The following is a 20,114-nucleotide window of genomic DNA, read 5'->3' as shown; positions in this document are numbered from 1 at the left end:
CGGGTCCATCGGCTCCATTTTTACCGTCGTTTCACTTTGCTATACAAAGCACACTCAATTACAACGTATGTACTAGTCGAAGTTTCCAATACGACTGATGCGTTTAACGACGACTTCGAGCACTTTTATAAAATTAGCCCCGTAGTAGAGTTCTATGGGGAAAAAACCCCGTGATCGGTATTGATGGCTGCTGATTGGCTCCGTCCGCTCCGTCATTTTCTCTATACATTTTAAGTGTGTTCCATAGATGTAGTATAGATAGCGTTTTCGACTGGAGTGAATTTCCTCACTTTTATTGGGCGCGTTCAGCAGACACAACTGTTGAGGTCGTCTTATTAACACTCTGCGTTGATTGGTTGGTTCTAAAAGTAAGAGCCAATCACCTTCGACTGCTACTCAGCGGCTTGGTCTGCTGAATGCGACCATTTTTACCTCGTTTCAAGATACATATATGTACATACATACTCCCTGGTCAAAAGCAGTCTTAAGATTCCATCGCATTGTTTTAATGAAATGACTCGTCTTTAAGACGTTGTAATTTAAGACTGTCTAAATAAGAATGGACTGTAAATACCGGCCGATAGGTGTTACGTATGTATTATGTATTATGAAATTAGAATTAGAAACATTCGAAAACTTAAATGAAAGAGAGAGAGAGAGAGAGAGAGAGAGAGAGAGAGAGAGAGAGAAACAAGTGACTGGTATTACATTAAAATAAAAAATTGTATAATTCTGATAATTTTTAGATCTGTAATAACAATAATAAGTAAAAACCTTTTGTCTAATTAAATAGTAATTTTTATATGCCGCCTTATGGGTTTTTTTAAATGTTTTGTGTAATAAATGTATCAAAATAATTACAATGTCAACATTTATTGAGCGGTAATTGAACGTAAAAATTGGAAAATTTTTTATTGAAAAAGACTTATGAAGACTTATAAAGACTGATGTTAGTTTTTTTATTCTATGCGTGAAATGCATAAACTTAACAAGAAACAAAATTTTGGTAAGATGTATATTATATGTTTTTCGAGTTGATTGATGATATTTTATATTAAAAACGCGATATTTTGCATTGGAAAAACCGTTAAATTCTGACCAAATTATTTAGCTGTGTTCTTTTTGACTCATGATTTGTGATCTATATTGGAACTTTTTGATAGTCTCTTTCTCAAAAACAATTTCCTCAACAAACAATACCTAACGCAATATTATACAATTATACAAGGATGTTTGGTAATATAATTATTATCATGCCACCTGTCGTGGGCAGGCAGGTAGAAGGGTTTGAACAGAAAAGTCTCTTACCGTTTTGCTATTACTGCAATAAATAATGAAAAATTAATTAATAAAAATCCGCGTACGTCCGCGGGATTCGGCGAGAAGAGACAGTCGCATATGACGCACAATGGTAAAAAGGACTTTTCTATTCGGTTTAATGCGCTCGACTACCTGCCTACGAGAGCACGCTAATTATATGAAGTTACTTTGTATAAACCTTTACCTTTGTGTCTTTACAACCTTTTATGATTTTAAAACTACCTGAATCCTAAATTGAGAAAAATGGGCTAAGTATAAAAAGCCAAAAGCTCTGTTTCGATGCGTCGAGGTATTCTCTTTTATTTGAAAAAAATGTTTACGTACGTTTCGGTCCCACAGTTTGGACCATTTTCAGCGAAAATAAAACAGAGGAATAATTAAAGTTTTTTTTTTTAAATAAAGGAATTATACTTCGACGCACCAACAACAGCATATGGTTCTTATTTAGCCCGTTTTCCCAATTTGACTTTCCACCAGAGCCTTTTTTTTCTTACCTGAATCCCCTTTCTACCTAGCTCAAAAGAAAATATATCTATTGGAACAGACAATTACTTTCTTTAATTATATCTTATTCAATTTGTATCCATAAACCTGCCGAAAAAGATAATTAATTCTCTCCATCGGCTTTGCTTTTGACGTATATATGTATATTGCTTTGCTTTATATTGACGCATATATTGTTACGGTCACAGCGTTAAATAAACATTCCAAAGATTTTAGCGTCGGTCATTGTTTATTAGAAAGCCATTATTTATTTAAAAATTAATAAAAAATTCCATAAATACAACGTAATTTTCCGATACCGTATATATTTAAGAAATAAACACTTAAAATACATGTTGTATGTAAATGTCAATCATACATCACAAATTTTACTCTATAACTGTTTTGATTTCTTCAGTCTAATATATTTTATATTAAACATTCTTGTTTATAGTGCGTGTACAGTATTGCTATTCTTGGTCAGTGTGTTAGAATATTTTCTTGATCAATTAGTTGGATAATTTTGAATTTTCTTTATTTATATGAATTTATCAAAGGCTCGCAATTTTGATTACTTGTGGAATTTCTTACGTGAAGAAAGTCGTTCACGATGAAATAATGAGTCCAAGCTGTGTGTCAGAATTCACTAAGACTGTAGTAAATGTTGCCGACAATAGTAAATAGTAATAATAGTAAATATATAGTAAATGTAAATATAGTAAATGTTTCCAACAGGTTGGAACAACCGGCCCTTACTCAAATGTATGTAAAAGTAGTAGTAGTATATATGTGTATGGGCGGAGAAGGGTTTCATCCTTTCCCTTGCATTCCTATCTCATCGAAAAAACCTGACCTAATCCAACAACCGAGAGAATCCCGTTAGTGTACATCATACATACATATAGGTATATATTATACAAATATATATGTATAATATATGCTTGTGCATAGATGCACGATGCATGCATGTGCGCATAGATACATGTATGTGTGTGTATATATGATACGATGTGCGCTTCCGTTGAACCCTCTCGATTTCTTTAGGAAGGGGCTGCAGAAAAGGTTTCGCTTCTCCCCTGCCCATATGTGTGTGTATCTATACATGAACAAAGTACGTCCTTTAGCATATATTGATATAAACTGTTATATTTCCCAAACTCTTTTTGTTACTATTTTACATATTCACCGCGCTAAGCGCATTTTATGTGACTTTTCGTTCATGCCAATTGGATCATCCAATATTAAAAAAAAAAAACAATGAAAAATTTAATTGATATAGTAGTAAAAATTTATAGTATTGAATCGTATAAAAATATAGTACGTGACATTTATTTATTTGACTGCCCTATGATGACGGTCGATAAGGCGGTGAGTGTGTTAAATAATAACTATATAACAGCTAGAATTTTTTGTTACTTTGAGTTATGATTTTGACTCGAAAGAGAATCCCGTTTTCAACAATTTTACCCTCATAAATTTTTTCAGAGAAAGTATAATGAATGGTTTTTGTCACAATAGTAAGTGACGAAGAGTTTTAGGGTCATAAATCATTCGGTATTAGAGTACGCTGTACTAATATTTCAACAAAACCCGTCTAAATATAATAAAAGCTAACTCAGGTAGAAAGGCTACTGTGGAAAGACAAAATAATATCTAATAGACCAAAACAAACTGAAATTACTATGTAAATGTCACTTTTGATGTCACTCTACTACCCGGGAAGATACCTAACGTTTTGAAATATGAAAATTTTTCTCATCTGTCGTTTGCAGATAATGTACCTGGTAAATTTGTGAATATAAAAACGTTTAAATATATAAAATTATATACAAAATATGTCCATATATATTTTTTTTCTTATATAATTTCTGTTTCTATATACAGGAAAAATAATTAGAAAAATTAAAAAATATACTTACATGATCCGATAATTATATTATATCGATTCAACATCGAGACCTTCACCTCCATTATTCGTTATCGAGATCGTGATTTTCTTCTGCAAATTTTGTCGTATATACCTATTATGCTCCTCGTAAAACATTTCATCAATTACAAAACGCTGAAAATGTTACATTTCGCAGGTCTCTCTTTATACAGAAAATATCTTTTTTTAGTATCGCGATGCTCCATATTTCTCTAACAATATTTACGATTTGTATCTTATCTTATTAAAAAACATCGCGAGGAAAAGATTGTAGTAACAAAGTTCAGTATAGAGTTCAGATGTTAAGAAGTTGCGTTTCTTTCGAAATATATCCCATAACGATGTTAAATAGTATCTTTTCAGCGGCATGCATATATGCCGACAAACAACGTCAAAAAGAATACAAAATGCTTCAGCAGACCTACATACACGATGGCCTCGTCTACTCTCGCTAACCGGGACACGCGTTAAAGTCACCGTGCGCGCCGCAGATGTTGTTGCCTACGCAAGGATATTAAGATTACGCCGCGCGCGTCAGGATGCGTCAGATTTAATCGTATCCATATCCGTTTATTCACTGGAATTCTACCATTCGAATTTTAAGCCATACGTCAATAGAACCGAAAGCCTTTTATATCCTCAAAGCGTAAGCGTGACGCAAAATAGAAGCAATTAACGTTAAATTGAATCTTAAAGCGTGTCAATAGTATGCAACTGTGTTATCTTGCCGAGATGCATTTTGCAGTGTTAAACTTGTTATTTGCAAACAGTTCCGCTTAATTAATTCAAGTCAGCAAACGAGCTTACACTTGAATTGTATAATCCTACACAATTTCCGTTCAAGAAAAAGAAAGAGATTCAGGGATGAACATCCAGAAACTAAGATTCCACGGGATCTCTTCCCGTGAGACAATTTAATATGATTCGCACGCGAATCTCTCTCGGTACAAAACTCTATTTTACGCAGCGCCTTTTGAGACCGGACGTTATAAACATAATTAAAAAAAAAAAGAAGTAAGTAAGTCAAACTGCATATCTATTTCTAGGCAGGATTTTCGCGGGACGAGAGCTCGCGGCGTATCTAGCCGATGCATTATCGCGCTATTTTTATCTAACGGTAAAGATCGTCCCGTGTGGCCCGGCGCGGCGGCGACGGAGACGCGGTGGAGGCGGAAGGGAAACCTGCACTGCCCGGTTTCTTGCTGCCATGATTGGTAGTGGCCGTCAGTGCTTGCTTAACCGTTGGGCCGTTAGCAGGAGCGCGAATATACTCTCCCGGAGCTCTCCTCCGCTCCGACTCTCCCGACTCACTTCGGCGTCAGCTCCTCCCGCGTCCACCTCCCGCGCGTTCCGCAGCGGAAGATCGCGGAACGCCGACGGAGAACCGCACCGTCTACGGCGATTCCCCGGTTGACGATCCGTCTCCGGTGTCGCCTGTGCATTTTTCTCGGTGCAGCCGAGGAAGTTGGGGCCCGCTTCCGTCTCTGGCCAGAGGTGAGTCACCGAGACGAATTGTATTTTGTGCGATGACGCGACCTTCTTTATACCTGTCCTCTCGCAGCAGGTATCCTTCCCTTCGCTTTTCTTCGGGACGCATACCGAGGGCCCATACCGAACAGGTCCGACTGTTCAATGGGCCCTCAGGTCCCATTGTCTTCTTTCCTTTTTTTTTTCTTTCCTCGACGATTGCCCTGAATCTCCCCGTGTCGGTGAAAGTTCCAAAGTCGTAGCGACGAATCGTCTGGCGCGGTACTTTCATTGCGGTCAGCAATCTATACGGACCTAAACGAGCTGATGGCAGGTGGAATTTAATCGACGGGGAACGACAGGTCGGTCGTTGAATTTGACATCAACCTCGTCGGTTTCCCAATTTACGGAGTAAACCAATGGAAAGTGGAGTAGCCTAATATGAATACTTTCATGCTGAGAAATTTCGCTCTATTATCATATACGGAGTGTCCCACTTCCCGCGTATTGTCTTAAGGACAGATTCCTTGATTAATTTCGGCTCGATTTTTCCTCAGCGAGAATATGTCGAGAGAAATTGTAATCTCTAGCAACTTTCAACTTTTTTTCAATCGTTCGCAACTTGAAAGTTATTATTTATTATTTAAATTTCTTTATGTTACTGTTAATGAAAAATTTAAAATAAAAAATTGCTTTGAATATTGGTAAAAAAAAATCGTGCACAATATTTTCCACATCCTCGATACGATAAATATGATTGATGAGTACGAGGAATGTCTCGCGGAGTTAGAATTTACAATACGCCCATATCTTGTTTCTTCGTAAAAGAAGCGGAGCATTGCAAAGGTGTCAAATGGAATTAAATCCTACTTATGTTACGAGATTTCAGCACTAAGAAACTCTTAATTCGATCCTATATTTGTCGCATGCAGTATTTACCATCACGTATTAGCTATTCTTTCACAAAAAAAGGAGGAAACGATTTTGAAAAATTGAACTTTTTTGAATTTTTAGTTGTATTTAATCTTAATAAATTTTATGACGTCTCGTCATAAGATTGAAGTAATACTGATCAGGTGATGGTAAAAGTTTGATGGACAAGGATTTTCTTAACAGAAACGTATAAAAAATTCAGGTTTTAATTTAAAAAATTTAATAAATCGAAGTTGAAATTAAAATAGTTTTAATTAATTTAAAATTCTGTCTTGATCTGTCAAATTCTTCCTGTCTTCTTCTAACAACAAGTGTAAATTAAACTTATTATCGCTTAAGAGATAATGCGTCAAGTTTACGCTTAGATAATGCGAGTAATTAGAGTTAAATAAATGTCGTATTGTCAACAGATACTTCTGAACACATAAAAAGTAGTATTTAAGTATATGTTATGTATATCAAATATCCTGATAGCTATTAAGTTAACAGAAAGTAGATAAGAAGTGATGTTTTCCATTTCAAAGAAAACGCTGCATTTTTGCGTCATCGGGATACATATGATAGCAAGTTTATCTCTATCTTTACAATGTTTGCTTAAAGTTTAAACAGAGCATTTATTACCATGCTGCTTGGCAGCATGCAATGCTCTGTACTTGCTGCACGATGAGGCAAGCTTCTGAAATATAGTTAAGAATTTTGCATCCAAATTGCTACACCGTGACGCTCAATTACTTCGCTATTTCTGCGAAATGTAACTGCGTAATATGGGATATCTGCAAAGCTGAACTTTTGACGAATATAATATTTCAAAGATCTCCATGAGAATAGAAACGTTTTCGCTGACACGCGGGTCATTATGTAACACGCGGATGTAACGTACGCAAAAAATATTTCCGTATGTTTTGTCGGAATTCCCCGGCTTTTATTTCTCTCTTTCTCTCTGTCGCTCTGACATCACGATCCGACACGGCTATATCGAGACTTTTATTCGAGGAATAATCGGTCACGGTATTTATCCGCCGTCGTGTCTTTTTTCCCCTCCTCTCGCAGCTATAGTATATAATTACTTCATTCGGATCGTAACTTCGAAATTAACGATGACGGATATAGATAATGGACTCCCGGAAAAACCGGTATATTGTGACGAGCTGAGCTTTCGCAAAGAAGGGAAACTGCACGGCGACATAATTATATGGGCATCTGTGCGCACGGTGCACATTGTGTCATTTACGTACATAATGACGTCTAATTACTCGCGATGTTTAACATTCTTCACTTTTATGCGTTCATTTGTATCTATCACTGCCTTCCGAGTTTTCACCTCGTAACACACGTTCGTAGAAAAAAAAATCGCAATTGATTACCGTTGTTACATTGCAAAATCTTGGAAGATAATTCTGTGGAAAGCGCAAATCGTTCATTATTTTGCAATGTAATTTTGATGTCGTATTAAGTGACATAAAGATATTTTTTAAAATGCACATTTAATCGTCGAAAATAAAGTTGGGATAAACTACGTTCAAATTATAGATTTTGATTCGTCGAAAATAAAGTTGGGATAAATTACGTTCAAATTATAGATTTTGAATTGACATACATCCACAAAGTATTAAAAAAAAACATTAATTTTTCAAAGATGTTTAAACGTCTTTTTGTTTGAATTAAATAATTTTTTTTTAAATAAATTTAATTTTGAAAAACACTTAGGCCGGTATTCATATATAGTCAGATCTTATATTTGAGATCATCTTAAGTTTTATATTTGGATGCTGAACGACTCGTTTCATTGACTACGGAGTATCTTATATATAAGATCTGACTATGAATATCGAAAATAAAGTTGGGATAAATTACGTTCAAATTATACATTTTGAATTTATATTATTCCACAAGTAAAAAAAAATGTGTTCATTTTTTATAGATGTTTAAACGCCTTTTTGTTTTAATTGAATAGGACTTTCCTATTGGAACATGGAATGGCTAGGCATTCTATTGCTATCGGGAATAATCTCAAATGTAGCCGCAGAACCGTAAGTATAAATATATCAATCAGATATATATTATTGTCAGATATATTTTCATTCAAAATGATTTATCTCATGACGCCTCGTAATAACAAACTATGTTTGCATTGCGATCTATGAAAGCCCACCGTATATTTGATTGTATTGTAACGTGGGATAATTCCTCAATGTTAAAACAATACTAACGGTAGATAGTTTTTTTTTTTTAATAAGTCCGAAGAGAGAATAGAATGGAAAAGCTGGAATGAGGAAGATTCTTGTTCTCCTTTAAGGTATTACACTATTATTGCGCCGAAAGTGGTACGTCCTGATTCGGAATATCATGTAGCGGCGAGTACCACCGGCGTGTCGACGCCGTCAGTGATATACGTTGAATTGACTGGCGAACTGGATTCGGGAAAAACATTCAACATTTCACGGACCGCAACCGTCGAGCCTTATTCCACTCAGATCTTGCGATTAGACGTACGTATGAATTTGCGGTCGTATAGTCTAATATTGTGGTAGCCTGTATGAATTTTCTTACTTAAAAGTGAGAACTATCTACTACTTTATGTCGTAATTTAACATTCATGTCATGGATTTTGCTTACAATGTGTAGATTGGCGAGACCACGCCGGGAAAATACAAACTCACAGCACGCGGTCTGTCCGGTATTGATTTTTCTAAATCGAAGGATATCGAGTATGTACATAAAAGTTACTCCGTCTTCATCCAGACCGACCGGGCGATTTATAAACCCGGTCACAAAGTTATGTTTCGTTGTATAATATTGGATTCGAGGCTGAGACCGAGCATTGTGGGACCGACGGACGTATATATCGTCGTAAGTGCATACATATATATACAAGTATATGTATATATCTTTCACTGTTACATAGAACTTATGTGTGCAATGCATGTCATGTAAACTTTGATGCTCATAACAATAAAATAGCCCTTATAGAAATTTAATACTGTAAGTGATTATTTGGCTAGTAATTAATTACTTATTTTGAGTATTAAAATCATTAAAAACAGTACTTTTAATATTCGAAATAAGTAATTAATCACTAGCCAAATAATCACTTACAGTATTAAATTCCTGTAAGGGAGTACTAACTCTTCTTGAGAATATATAATTATTATTGTAAAGCACTGTTCAGTATTATACTTCAAGTACTTAAGAAAAAAATTTACTACAGGATGGCGATGGTAATCGTATCAAGCAATGGATTCGACCACCTGTGACGCATGGTATTTTCGGCAGTGAATTGGAGTTGTCGCATTCACCAGTGTTAGGAAGGTGGAAGCTTGTTGCCAACGTCGGCGATCAGACGTTTGAAAAGGAATTTGAAGTCGCGGAGTACGTTCTACCGAACTTCGAGGTGACGATCGACTCGCCGAAGCACGTACAGTTCAAAGAATCGAAAGTCACGGCAACTGTCCACGCAAAGTAAGCGACTGTTCCAACAACAATTTACGAGGGAGATAAGTTTTATGGATTTGCGGAAAACTCCCCGTCAGTCTCATCCGCGTGAATCTTACGTTTCTCAGCGAAGATAGACTTTGGAGATGGTTTTTCAGCTATCTCAGGAAATTTTAATTTATAATCACTTAAAGAATTGATAATGATTTGAACTATTTGACACTACTTAAGCCACATTTGACCGAAAGTATTCATTTGTAAGTGAACATAATTTAGGTACACCTATGGAAAACCAGTAAAAGGTGAAGCTACGATAACGGCTTATCCAGACATTTTCTCTGGCGTGATCCAACCCATATTCCAACAACCTGTGAGAAAAGTGGTACCGATTAACGGAAAAGTTACAATCGATTTCGATATATTGTCTGAATTAAGGTAAATCCGATATAATATTGCATTGGTTACAGATATACGGCGTTATATACTGCGTATTTCCGATTTTCCTCTTGCTTTTCGAAATATTGTAGCGTTTAAAGAATTTCTGCTTAAGGAGTAAAAAATTGCCGAAACTTATATTACGTACTTTTTTGACACTCGACAAGTTTTAAATTATGAAACATTGTATATTGCACCTTACACATACCTACTAATACATTATCTTATAGATTAACTGACGAATATGAAAGGCCCATTATGATCGACGTGGTGGTGGAAGAGGAATTAACTACCCGAAGGCAAAACGCTTCGGCACAAATAACGCTACACAAACACCCGTACACGATGGAATTAATAAGAACATCGGAATATTTCAAACCCGGACTGAAATATACTGCTTTCGTAAGTCGAATATCTCATTATAATACTCAACAAATAAACTTGAACACTCAAGTTGCAACTATTGTGTAATATATTACATCTTTTGCAGTTAAAACTGACATATCACGACGGATCGCCAGTACAGGACACCAAAAACGACGTCTTGATAGCATACGGGTACACATATAATCAATCGGCGTATTCAAATATCACAAGAAAATTAGATGAGCATGGCATGGTGCAATTAGACTTTTATCCGCCTAAGGCAAAGGATAACATCTCCTTTCCTCTAAATGTTGAGGTAACATTATTAATCAAGCCTCCGTGTGTGTTACTTAGAAATACCTAATTGTGATACCTAATTGTTTGTGTATATACGCAGGCACAGTACCTAAACCTCCACGAATGGTTCCCCTCAACTAATCAAGCCATGTCCATAAGCAACGAATACATCCAAGCGATTCTGAAAACAGAAAAACCGACAGTACGTTTTGCATCTGTTATCATTACGTAGAAATCTTTCGGCTACAATAATATTCTCACAATCTTTTAATTCGCAAGGTGAACAATTACGTCGACATCGAAGTGAATTCTACCGCACCGTTGAAATACATAAGTTATGAGGTACTTGGTCGCGGTGATATCTTGCATGCAGACTCGATCTACGTGCAAGACAAGTACACGACCTCATTCAGGTAAGTAGTTAAATATTAAAGAAGAGTGTTCGGACTTTTCTGATAGTCGAATTTTGAGTCTTTCGAATCCTTCGGGTCGTAAAAAAAAGCAATTCTGAGATTCAAACTTTTGCCGGTATTCATAGCCTAATCTCATATTTAAGATCGTCGTAATAAATACTACCTTGAGACGCTATATGGTCTCTTTATTGGCTGAATGGAGTCCTAAGACTGCCTTTGATCAGACTTAATGATCTTAAATATAAGATTCAACTATGAATATCACTCTTTGACAGCCCGATCGTACAAGCAAACTTTTCGCTCGAAACTTTTGCCTGAGTTTTAGATTAAAATTGATATTTTACATAATAAAAATACGTTTCAGGTTTTTAGCAACATACGTCATGGCACCCACTGCACATGTAATTGTATATTACGTACGGACGGATGGAGAAGTAATAGCGGACTCGTTAGACGTTGAACTCACGGGAGTGCTTCAAAATCATGTAAGTCATCGCAAGTTATTATAACGCTGGTGAAACGCGCTTAAGTTTCACATTAAAGATTTACATTAGAAAAAAATGTAGAGCGTGAATGTAAATAATAATCTAACATTATAATCTGCGTACTTATAGATCGATCTTAAAGTAACACCAGACGAAGTTGCGCCCGGAGCTAACGTTAATATTATGGTATCTGCGAAACCAAATTCTTTCGTTGGATTGTTAGGTATTGACCAGAGATCCATCCTGCTGAAATCTGGAAATGATATCTCTTATGTACGTAGTATGTTATAAATATCTGTAAATTTCTGTTGGAGCGATTTCACTTAATTGATTCCGATTGCATTCATTAATTGTGCGCAGGATCAAGTGTATAAGGAGCTGCAGTCGTACGACAAGGCAGAAGCGTCGCCACACGCAGATGCGTTCTTCGGCCGTCACCTTTGGAGGCCCGGCTCAGGAACAGCGGACGACGTCTTTCAAGTAAAACATGCTGGGATATATTTCATCTTATTATCCTCTCGCTTGTTATCCGATAATCAAATTAAAATGACGAATGTCTTTAACAGAAAACTGGCGTGGTAATCCTCACAAACGGATACGTCCACGAGAATTTCCCTATACGTAAGTGTCGAAATACAAAATTTAAGATATACTTATTATATTTAGTAAAAGGACTAACGCGCACTTAAAAACATAACGCGCACATTCGTTAAATATAAAGTATTTTGTAGAATATGCGACACATCGAATAACTATTATATTCCAACTTATTTATAATATAGCATGAGAATAACATCCTTGTTCTTGATTTATTCTTTTTAATCAGTATCGACCGTTGAGCCGATCTCGGTCAGATTAGATATATATTTTTTAACCGAGCTTGTATGTGTGTAGTATACTACAGATCTAGTATCCAGGACGACGTGATGTATGCGTCCGCTGCGGGAATGCCGGGACTCTCAGGCCCGGCTGCTGTATTACCGCCTGAGAAGGTCAAAGTTCGCAAGAATTTCCCTGAAACTTGGCTTTGGCAAACGCTTGACGCTGGGTAATGCCATTGACATAATAAATTATCATGCATACACTATCATTTTACACATCCACTCGTTAATTTTTTGAACACGTAATTATTCACTTAGATAGACATTTAATTGCATAATAGAAATCGTTCCTTACTGTTTCGTAGCACCTCTTTAATACATCTTCAAGCTACTATTTCATTTTATATGATATAATCTTTTTTTAGGACTAAGAATTTTGATAGAAAATTTGATATCCAAAATCTACACTCATATTCTATTAAAATATTAACATGTATAATAACAATAAAATCTGTACAACAAGAAATAACGCAAACTAGAATGCTTCGCATTAAAGTTGTTGCGGTGGAAAATGGCGCTGGGTAACTTATGGTGACGGAAAAAAATATTCAATTTTTCAGGATCCTTATTTTGCATTTCCGTCGATTTGGAAACGCTCTGTACATACACGCGCTGTACTCTGTATATAATTTGAATATTATTTAACATGTGGATTTAGGTATCATTATCTCTAATATACATGATATATGTATATAATATATTTACTTCGGATACAATCCGAAATTGAATTTTATATCTTGTCTACTTGTCTATAACTTTTAATATATGTTAGACAGACATCTATTTCTGATAATTTCTTTTACGTAAATAAAATTTTTTAATTTTTAGAATATGATTCCGCCGTCTTGTAGCTTACGCGTCACTCTTAAACGTGGCAATAATATTTATATAAATATATTAGAGACTATAAATTTATTATTTGAGATTGGTAAAAAAACTTTCAGAGATAGATGCGAATCTAAGAAATCTGATACGATACAGTAGGTGCAGAGCTGGTGAAATAAAATATATCAATTATTTATTATGGAATTAAGCCTCTCTTATACAGATTTACAATTATCTCTAATTGTTATAATTTCTTATGCATTAAATATTCTGTGAAGATAATCATATCGTGTAAAAAATTAAAGAAATATTCATTAGGCTATATCGATAGTATTTGAGTATAGCGATAGAGATTACCTTATTTCGATTCATGATCGGGGCTGGTGTAATACAACATGCAGAATTGGATTGCAGGACCACAAATTTTGGAGGGTAGAATAACGGGCTCGCCTCACGGGTTGTCCACGCTTCGACCAGACCTTGGTCCACCTGTCACGCACAGATTAGCGACAAGACCACCGCTGGCAGGTCCTTACGCATTCTCTCGCATCCCAACCCCTGTCTGGAATAAGCCCCGTGTATTCCTAATGCATGACATCTTAAACACCTGGCTTTTCACAAACTTCTCTTCAGGGTATTTATTTCGTATCTTGTATACTTTTAGCGTGTTATGCACGTCTGTGTAAATACGGTATATATGCAGGGTGTACGTGTATTGAAAAAAAAAGAGAAAATCTGCCGTTTCGAAATTATAAAGTAAAATATTGCTTCCGCTCGATATATCGGCCTGAAATTTACCTCTCGCGAGTTTTTCAGTTACACCCTGTATACCTGTAAATAACGTGCATACCGTATTGTACAGTTACGTGAAAGTTGATCAAGGTAAAAGGTGCGATCTCATGTTTCTCAAGAATGTAAATGTAAGTTGCGTTACAAAGGCTTGTTCTGCGTATCATGCATATCTCAGTTCTCGAAAAATGAACTGTCTTGCATCATGTCATTCACAAAGGAACGATCGATTTTTATCCGCGTATAACACCGTTCGCTATTTATACATCATTTAATGTTAAAACGTGTGTCTCCGCATTTGTAAAGGTGAAGGATACGTAAGAATATTTCATATTACATCAACTTGCTTGTATCGTGTATACCTGTATTGTCGCTTCATTAGAAAGCTGCAATATAATCTCTTTTATCGCTATCTGAAACATACTTTTCGGAGGTAGATCAGTTCATCGTATATTTCAATTTATTTATTATTTAAATGATAAAAGTACACGAGATGTAGGATACCCTCTAAATACTTCACCTTTGTTGCGCGATTATGATAATATTAAGTACATGTGCTTTTGCAGGTATAATGGAAAAACAGAATTACGACGCGTTGTACCAGATTCCATCACATCATGGATACTGACTGCATTTTCCGTCAACGACGCGCACGGATTAGGCCTCATAGATGAACCCAGAAAGGTTGTTACAGATATGTATACATACATACACATTTAATATGATCTATATTTCTATATACGCGCGCGGAAATCCCAAGATTAAGGAAAAACCAATTTATTAATATATTTCCTTGGGGAGTAAATTTAATAATTTAATTTGCTATAATAAAGTAAATGGCGCAAGTTTCATTAATTCTCCGAGTCTCTTTTCTCGCGCGGTTCACTATTCTGTTTTTATTGATTTTTTTACCAATCTCTTCTTTTAATCTGCAATAAATGACGCAACGTTGAATTACATGTATGACGATTATCTTTGTATATACGTGCGGTATATGTAAACGCGATAAAAATTTGTGCGGCATTGCGTAGCAAAACAGGAAACTGTTTTATAGAAGTATGAAAAAGATGATCGCTTTAATCAGCGAGCTATTGTATTATATACTATTTATTATCTGTTTATTAGTTGAAGGTGTTCAAACCCTTCTTCATATCCGTCGATTTGCCGTACTCTGTGATACGCGGAGAAATCGTGGGGATACAGATTGTGGTGTTCAATTATATGAATAAGGACGTGACAGCTGAAGTTCTGCTAACAAACGAGGGACAATTTGACTTCGCGGAGGTTTCTAATGAAGTTCACGATGTACCGAGTAAGTGATGTAATGTTATTTAAGTCGAGAAAAAAAGAGAATGACATTAATAGACTTGTTGTTTATAATTGTATATAACTATCCAATTAAGAAAAGTTTACAGGATTAGATTGCTGTTGTTTAATTTTTCAGAATTGGAGTTATATCGCAAGAAAAAAGTCGATGTGAAAGCCAATTCCGGCTCGAGTGTGTCATTCATGATTATTCCAAGAGAATTGGGGTACATCACTATAAAAGTGACCGCTAACAGCGTTTTAGCTGGCGACAGTGTTGAACACAAATTACTTGTCAACGTAATGATCTTTTATTTCTATTTTTTACTCGCGCAACTGTCCGACAACCATAAATGTATTGTTCTACTTTAAGGCTGAGGGAGAAACGCAATATAAAAACGAAGCGGTATTTCTGGATTTGAGAAATGCTGATCAGGCGGGTGCAAATGTCACCATCAACATACCTAATAATGCAGTTCCAGGATCCGAGAACATACAAATTTCTGCAGTTGGTAATAATATTGCTTCCAATTTAATAAAATCTTGTCGATTTTCTATTCCCCAAGCTAATCTCTTCTAAATTTTTTATAATTCACATTGAGTATCAATTTAATAATGAGCTAAAAATAATTACATATTGTGTCGATAATTTATACTACGTATGTAATACGTGTGCAAATTTATTCCACGTAAAACCTTGAAAAATATTACACAGGTGACATCTTGGGTCCAAGTATCCCGAACTTGGCAAATTTAATAAGAATGCCATTTGGTTGCGGCGAGCAGAACATGCTCAACTTTGTACCAAATATTGTCATTCTAAATTATCTGAAGGTACCGATAATTATCTTTTTTGCTACGTGACGCACAATATAATTTATATTTAAAAAAAAACTACTTTTTAGAATACGAATCAATTAACGCAAGCCGTGCAAAGCAAAGCGTTAAAATATCTGGACATCGGCTACCAGCAGGAATTGACTTACAGACATAACGATGGCTCGTTTAGCGCGTTTGGCATGTCGGATCCTAGCGGGAGTACATGGTACGCGCAACAAGATTATCTAACAATTATTTCATCCACCAGGTCCAAGATGTTTGTCATTTGAGTCATAAGATCTAAAGTTATTACGTTCATCAGGCTTACAGCATTCGTAGCGAAGTCTTTCAAGCAAGCGGCGGATTACATAGCGGTTGAGGATAGGATCATAAACGAGGCATTGCAGTGGTTGTCCAACAATCAAGCAGCAAACGGTTCTTTTCCCGAAGTGGGAAAAGTAAGCCATCGCGATATGCAGGGTGGAGCTGCCAAGGGACTCGCTCTAACGGCATACACGCTTATTGCTTTCCTGGAAAATGAGGTAAATATAATTATTAGCGCAATATCTTTTTATTTAATAGCACTTAAAGAGATATAACTGTTTGCTAGAAATATGTCGTTTAAAAGCAATGCGCAAAATAAAGAGACTGCGTTTTCTATGTTACACAATTATTGAAACCGAACATATTAATGTAGGAATCTTTGGGAAAATATCGTAATACTATAAACAAGGCAGTTGACTACATTGTTCGTAATATGGAAGGACTAAACGATACCTATGCATTGAGCCTATGCGCCTACGCCTTACATCTGGCGAAGCACCCTTATGAGACATCGGCATTTAACTTCCTGGAATCGAAAGCTATCACGAAACAGGATCTCAAATGGTGGAGCAAACCAATTCCGAAAGACAATAAAAATCCACATTACTCTTTACCGCGTTCTGTCGACGTCGAAATGACATCGTACGCTTTACTCTTGTATCTTAGACGCAATTTAGTCGCAGATGCAATTCCTGTAATGAAGTGGCTCGTCAAGCAAAGAAATACAGAAGGTGGCTTTGCGTCGACGCAAGTAAGCGATTATTTCAAGTGCAAAATTATTATTTCAAGCATCTAAGTAAGGATGAACTAAAGTTTAATTACAAATTATATGTAAAATAATTTAGGATACCGTGATTGGACTTCAAGCATTGGCGAAGCTTGCTGAAAAATTGTCAAAGGACACGAGTTCGGTTCGAATAGCGTTTAAATACGACAAAGAAGGTCAAAACTACATAAACATAAATAGTGGCAATTCCATGATACTCCAAAAGCAGATAGTAAGTTTAAACGAATCGTTGCGCGTACATTACGCGTTATTACAGCAAGATATTAATACTTTTGCATTTCTCGCAGCTACCTTCGAAAACACGATCCGTCAATATAACAGCATCTGGTAGAGGTTTTGTACTGGTGCAAGTTTCGTATCAATATAATCTAAACGTGACTGGCGCATTCCCGTTGTTTACCTTGGATCCTCAAGTGGATAAAAATTCCAACGCTAATCATTTACAACTTTCTATATGCTCAGGGTATGTTCTTATTATTATCTTTTAATATTATATCTAAGTCTAATAATCTTAAATCATATCGGTGAGCAAGAAAAATATAAATACTTTTTTTTTTAATTCTGATATTGTTATGCAGTTATGATTTGTCATGAAAGAGAAACAATTTTTCAATTTATTTTTTGATCCTAGCAAAGAAGGATATATATGTGTACGAAATATATACTTTTCTCAAAAACAGAAAAATAAAGATAGAGTGATCTGCTTCTTATGTCCATTTCTACCAATAAAGATTAACTTTAATCTTAGTTTAACTTATTATTTTTCATCTTTTTCTAGCTCTAAGAATTAGAAAAAGATAAAAAGTAGATTTAAAGTTAATCTGTAATCTGTATTAATAGAAATGGACATTAGACAACAATTATACGACTTTGTTGATCGAAGATTATATAATCAAGCCATTATTTGTCAGATTTGTTCCAACCGAAGAAGCAAACGAGAGCAACATGGCTGTTATGGAAGTGAGCCTACCTTCTGGCTTCACAGTAGACAGAGATTCGCTACCGAGTTTAGAGATATCATCACATGTAAAACGTGTGGAAACTAGAAATGGTGACACAATGGTGGTTTTATATTTCGACAAGGTATATATCACAGATCACAAATAATTATCAATTACCAAATTATTTGAATAGATTTTTCCATAAAAATCTGATAAGAGGTATAATTGATAAAAAAGAAATAAAGAAAATCATTTATTATCATAGATGGTGAAGGAAGAATATTGCCCAACCGTGTCTGCCTTCAGGACGCATAAAGTAGCTAAGCAAAAACCAGTTCCCGTTTCTGTATACGACTATTATGATTCGTGTAAGTATAACGTAAATGTTTTATTGATAAATTAATCTAGAAAAAAATTTAAAAGATATTCTAAGATAAATAATAATATGTAATATATCTTATAAGATTTTTAAAAATTACTTTTTTGCTTTTTTCACATGCACAGCAAGAAGAGCAAGAGCATTTTACGAGCCTAGAAAGACAACTTTGTGTGATCTGTGTGAGGATGAAGATTGCGAAGATATATGCGTTTCCAAACCTGGTAAACGAAAGGACAATGCTACAGCGTCCGCTGCATCCTACGTTTACACTTGTGTATATTTACAATTTACGTTCTTCGCGTTTTACTATTCGCTTTATAAGTACTTGTAATTATATTGTTATCGAGGATAATTATTTCATTATACTATAAACTTTAAATCTAACAAAGTAACGTAAAGAAGCTGTATAAGTTGCGACCAAAGTATATATACTTGTTATACAGAATATAAGATATTATAATCTTTTTACGGAATGTCCAAATCAAACTAACATAAGATTTAATTATTTAATGATAATACTAAGTCTATATAATAAAACTTAATAATGTTTCTTGTTATTAATTAGCAGATATTATTTTTCACATACTATAAAAGTCCTTCCGATACACAAGTATTTGTACGAAATGCTTCATTTGCATTTATTTTTATATTGAAACAAAAGAAAGAGAATAATGGAGAAGTAGATATAAAGTGATAGGAATTTATGAAACATAATTTATTAATGTAATATATTTACATAATTTTATATGGGGTTTTCAAGACGCTTTGCTTTATTCGACAATAATAGAAATATTGAAAATAACGTACTGCTCAGTAATTACGTACCTACAATCTAAAACGGAAATAATAACAACCACATCGCTATGCATGTAGAAGAGCGTCATCGCTGTCCGATTGACACTGCGTAGGATCGGAAGCGTCGAGCAAAAGTCTAGCTTCCTCAGTGGTATCGACCTATGATGAAAAAGCAAGGTGTACATGTAGCACATACATACGGTATTTTAATAAAGAAAAATCATGTAACATTATAAACGTTTTAAAGTGAGAAGAACGGAGCAAACGTACTCTACAATATTGGACACGACCTGAGCCTTTTCTGAAACTAAACAATTAAAGTATAAAATAATGTTATTCTTTAATATTTTTCAACGTAAAATAATTCGACAAATGTTTGAAGATAAAGAGAAATTAACAATTTTATTTTGTTGTTTTCCTCAGTTATATAATAAAAATACTCTTATCACTTGCCTTGGTCTGTCCCACTAAATTCAACAGTAACGTCGCATTCGAAATCTAATTATAAAGAAAGATGTGGCTGTTTACCGTGACTAGGAGAAAATTGTTCCAAGAGAATCCTGGAGGACGATGCATCTTCCCGAGACATATTCCGAGAATCGGCATGTTTCACGCAGATCACTTCGGTGTGCCACTCGAATTCCGCGCTGCATTGCGATTCCTGGAGATCATGAGAAAGAAAAAGAAGAAAAGACTGACACCAAGTCGGAT

General features: G+C 35.3%; 1 protein-coding gene and 1 long non-coding RNA gene across 3 annotated transcripts; one reads left to right on the top strand and one right to left on the bottom strand.

Moving 5' to 3' along the window:
* Positions 1-4,942: 4,942 nt before the first annotated feature.
* LOC139810554 (thioester-containing protein 1 allele S3-like) lies at positions 4,943-19,169 on the top strand. Of its 2 annotated transcripts, none has more exons than XM_071774206.1 (28): positions 4,943-5,224; positions 8,085-8,160; positions 8,427-8,619; positions 8,756-8,980; positions 9,339-9,589; positions 9,839-9,997; positions 10,228-10,399; positions 10,488-10,679; positions 10,761-10,862; positions 10,940-11,073; positions 11,438-11,558; positions 11,688-11,831; positions 11,919-12,038; positions 12,125-12,179; positions 13,679-13,898; positions 14,620-14,737; positions 15,179-15,365; positions 15,498-15,658; positions 15,732-15,870; positions 16,074-16,192; positions 16,264-16,403; positions 16,500-16,719; positions 16,875-17,252; positions 17,347-17,499; positions 17,576-17,751; positions 18,200-18,371; positions 18,495-18,597; positions 18,734-19,169. In XM_071774206.1, the coding sequence occupies exons 2-28, from the start codon at positions 8,102-8,104 to the stop codon at positions 18,937-18,939; spliced, it is 4,419 nt and encodes a 1,472-aa protein (XP_071630307.1). In that variant the 5' UTR covers positions 4,943-5,224; positions 8,085-8,101; the 3' UTR covers positions 18,940-19,169. The 2 variants fall into 2 exon arrangements, with proteins under 2 accessions (XP_071630307.1, XP_071630308.1); XM_071774207.1 differs by lacking the exon at positions 13,679-13,898 and adding an exon at positions 12,453-12,606 and having other exon boundaries at positions 4,944-5,224.
* A 160-nt stretch (positions 19,170-19,329) lies between these two features.
* Positions 19,330-20,114, bottom strand: LOC139810563 (uncharacterized). Its single transcript, XR_011731433.1, has 2 exons — positions 19,674-20,114; positions 19,330-19,562 (listed from the first exon to the last, which is right to left on the bottom strand). It is a non-coding gene; the product is annotated as an uncharacterized lncRNA (long non-coding RNA).

This window comes from Temnothorax longispinosus, chromosome 3, assembly GCF_030848805.1.
Source record: "Temnothorax longispinosus isolate EJ_2023e chromosome 3, Tlon_JGU_v1, whole genome shotgun sequence".
Lineage (NCBI taxonomy): Eukaryota > Metazoa > Arthropoda > Insecta > Hymenoptera > Formicidae > Temnothorax > Temnothorax longispinosus.
Note: the sequence above shows the minus strand (reverse complement) of the source record. Positions and strands in the feature narration are given on the sequence as shown.

What these genes read in the sequence shown, in the direction of transcription:
- LOC139810554 (XM_071774206.1), top strand. Translation starts at nt 8,102, where the DNA reads ATGGAATGGCTAGGCATTCTATTGCTATCGGGAATAATCTCAAATGTA. An exon ending in AAGTACACGACCTCATTCAG is followed by an intron (nt 11,074 to 11,437) that starts GTAAGTAGTTAA and finishes AATACGTTTCAG; the next exon opens with GTTTTTAGCAACATACGTCA. An exon ending in TGAAGTTCACGATGTACCGA is followed by an intron (nt 15,366 to 15,497) that starts GTAAGTGATGTA and finishes TTAATTTTTCAG; the next exon opens with AATTGGAGTTATATCGCAAG.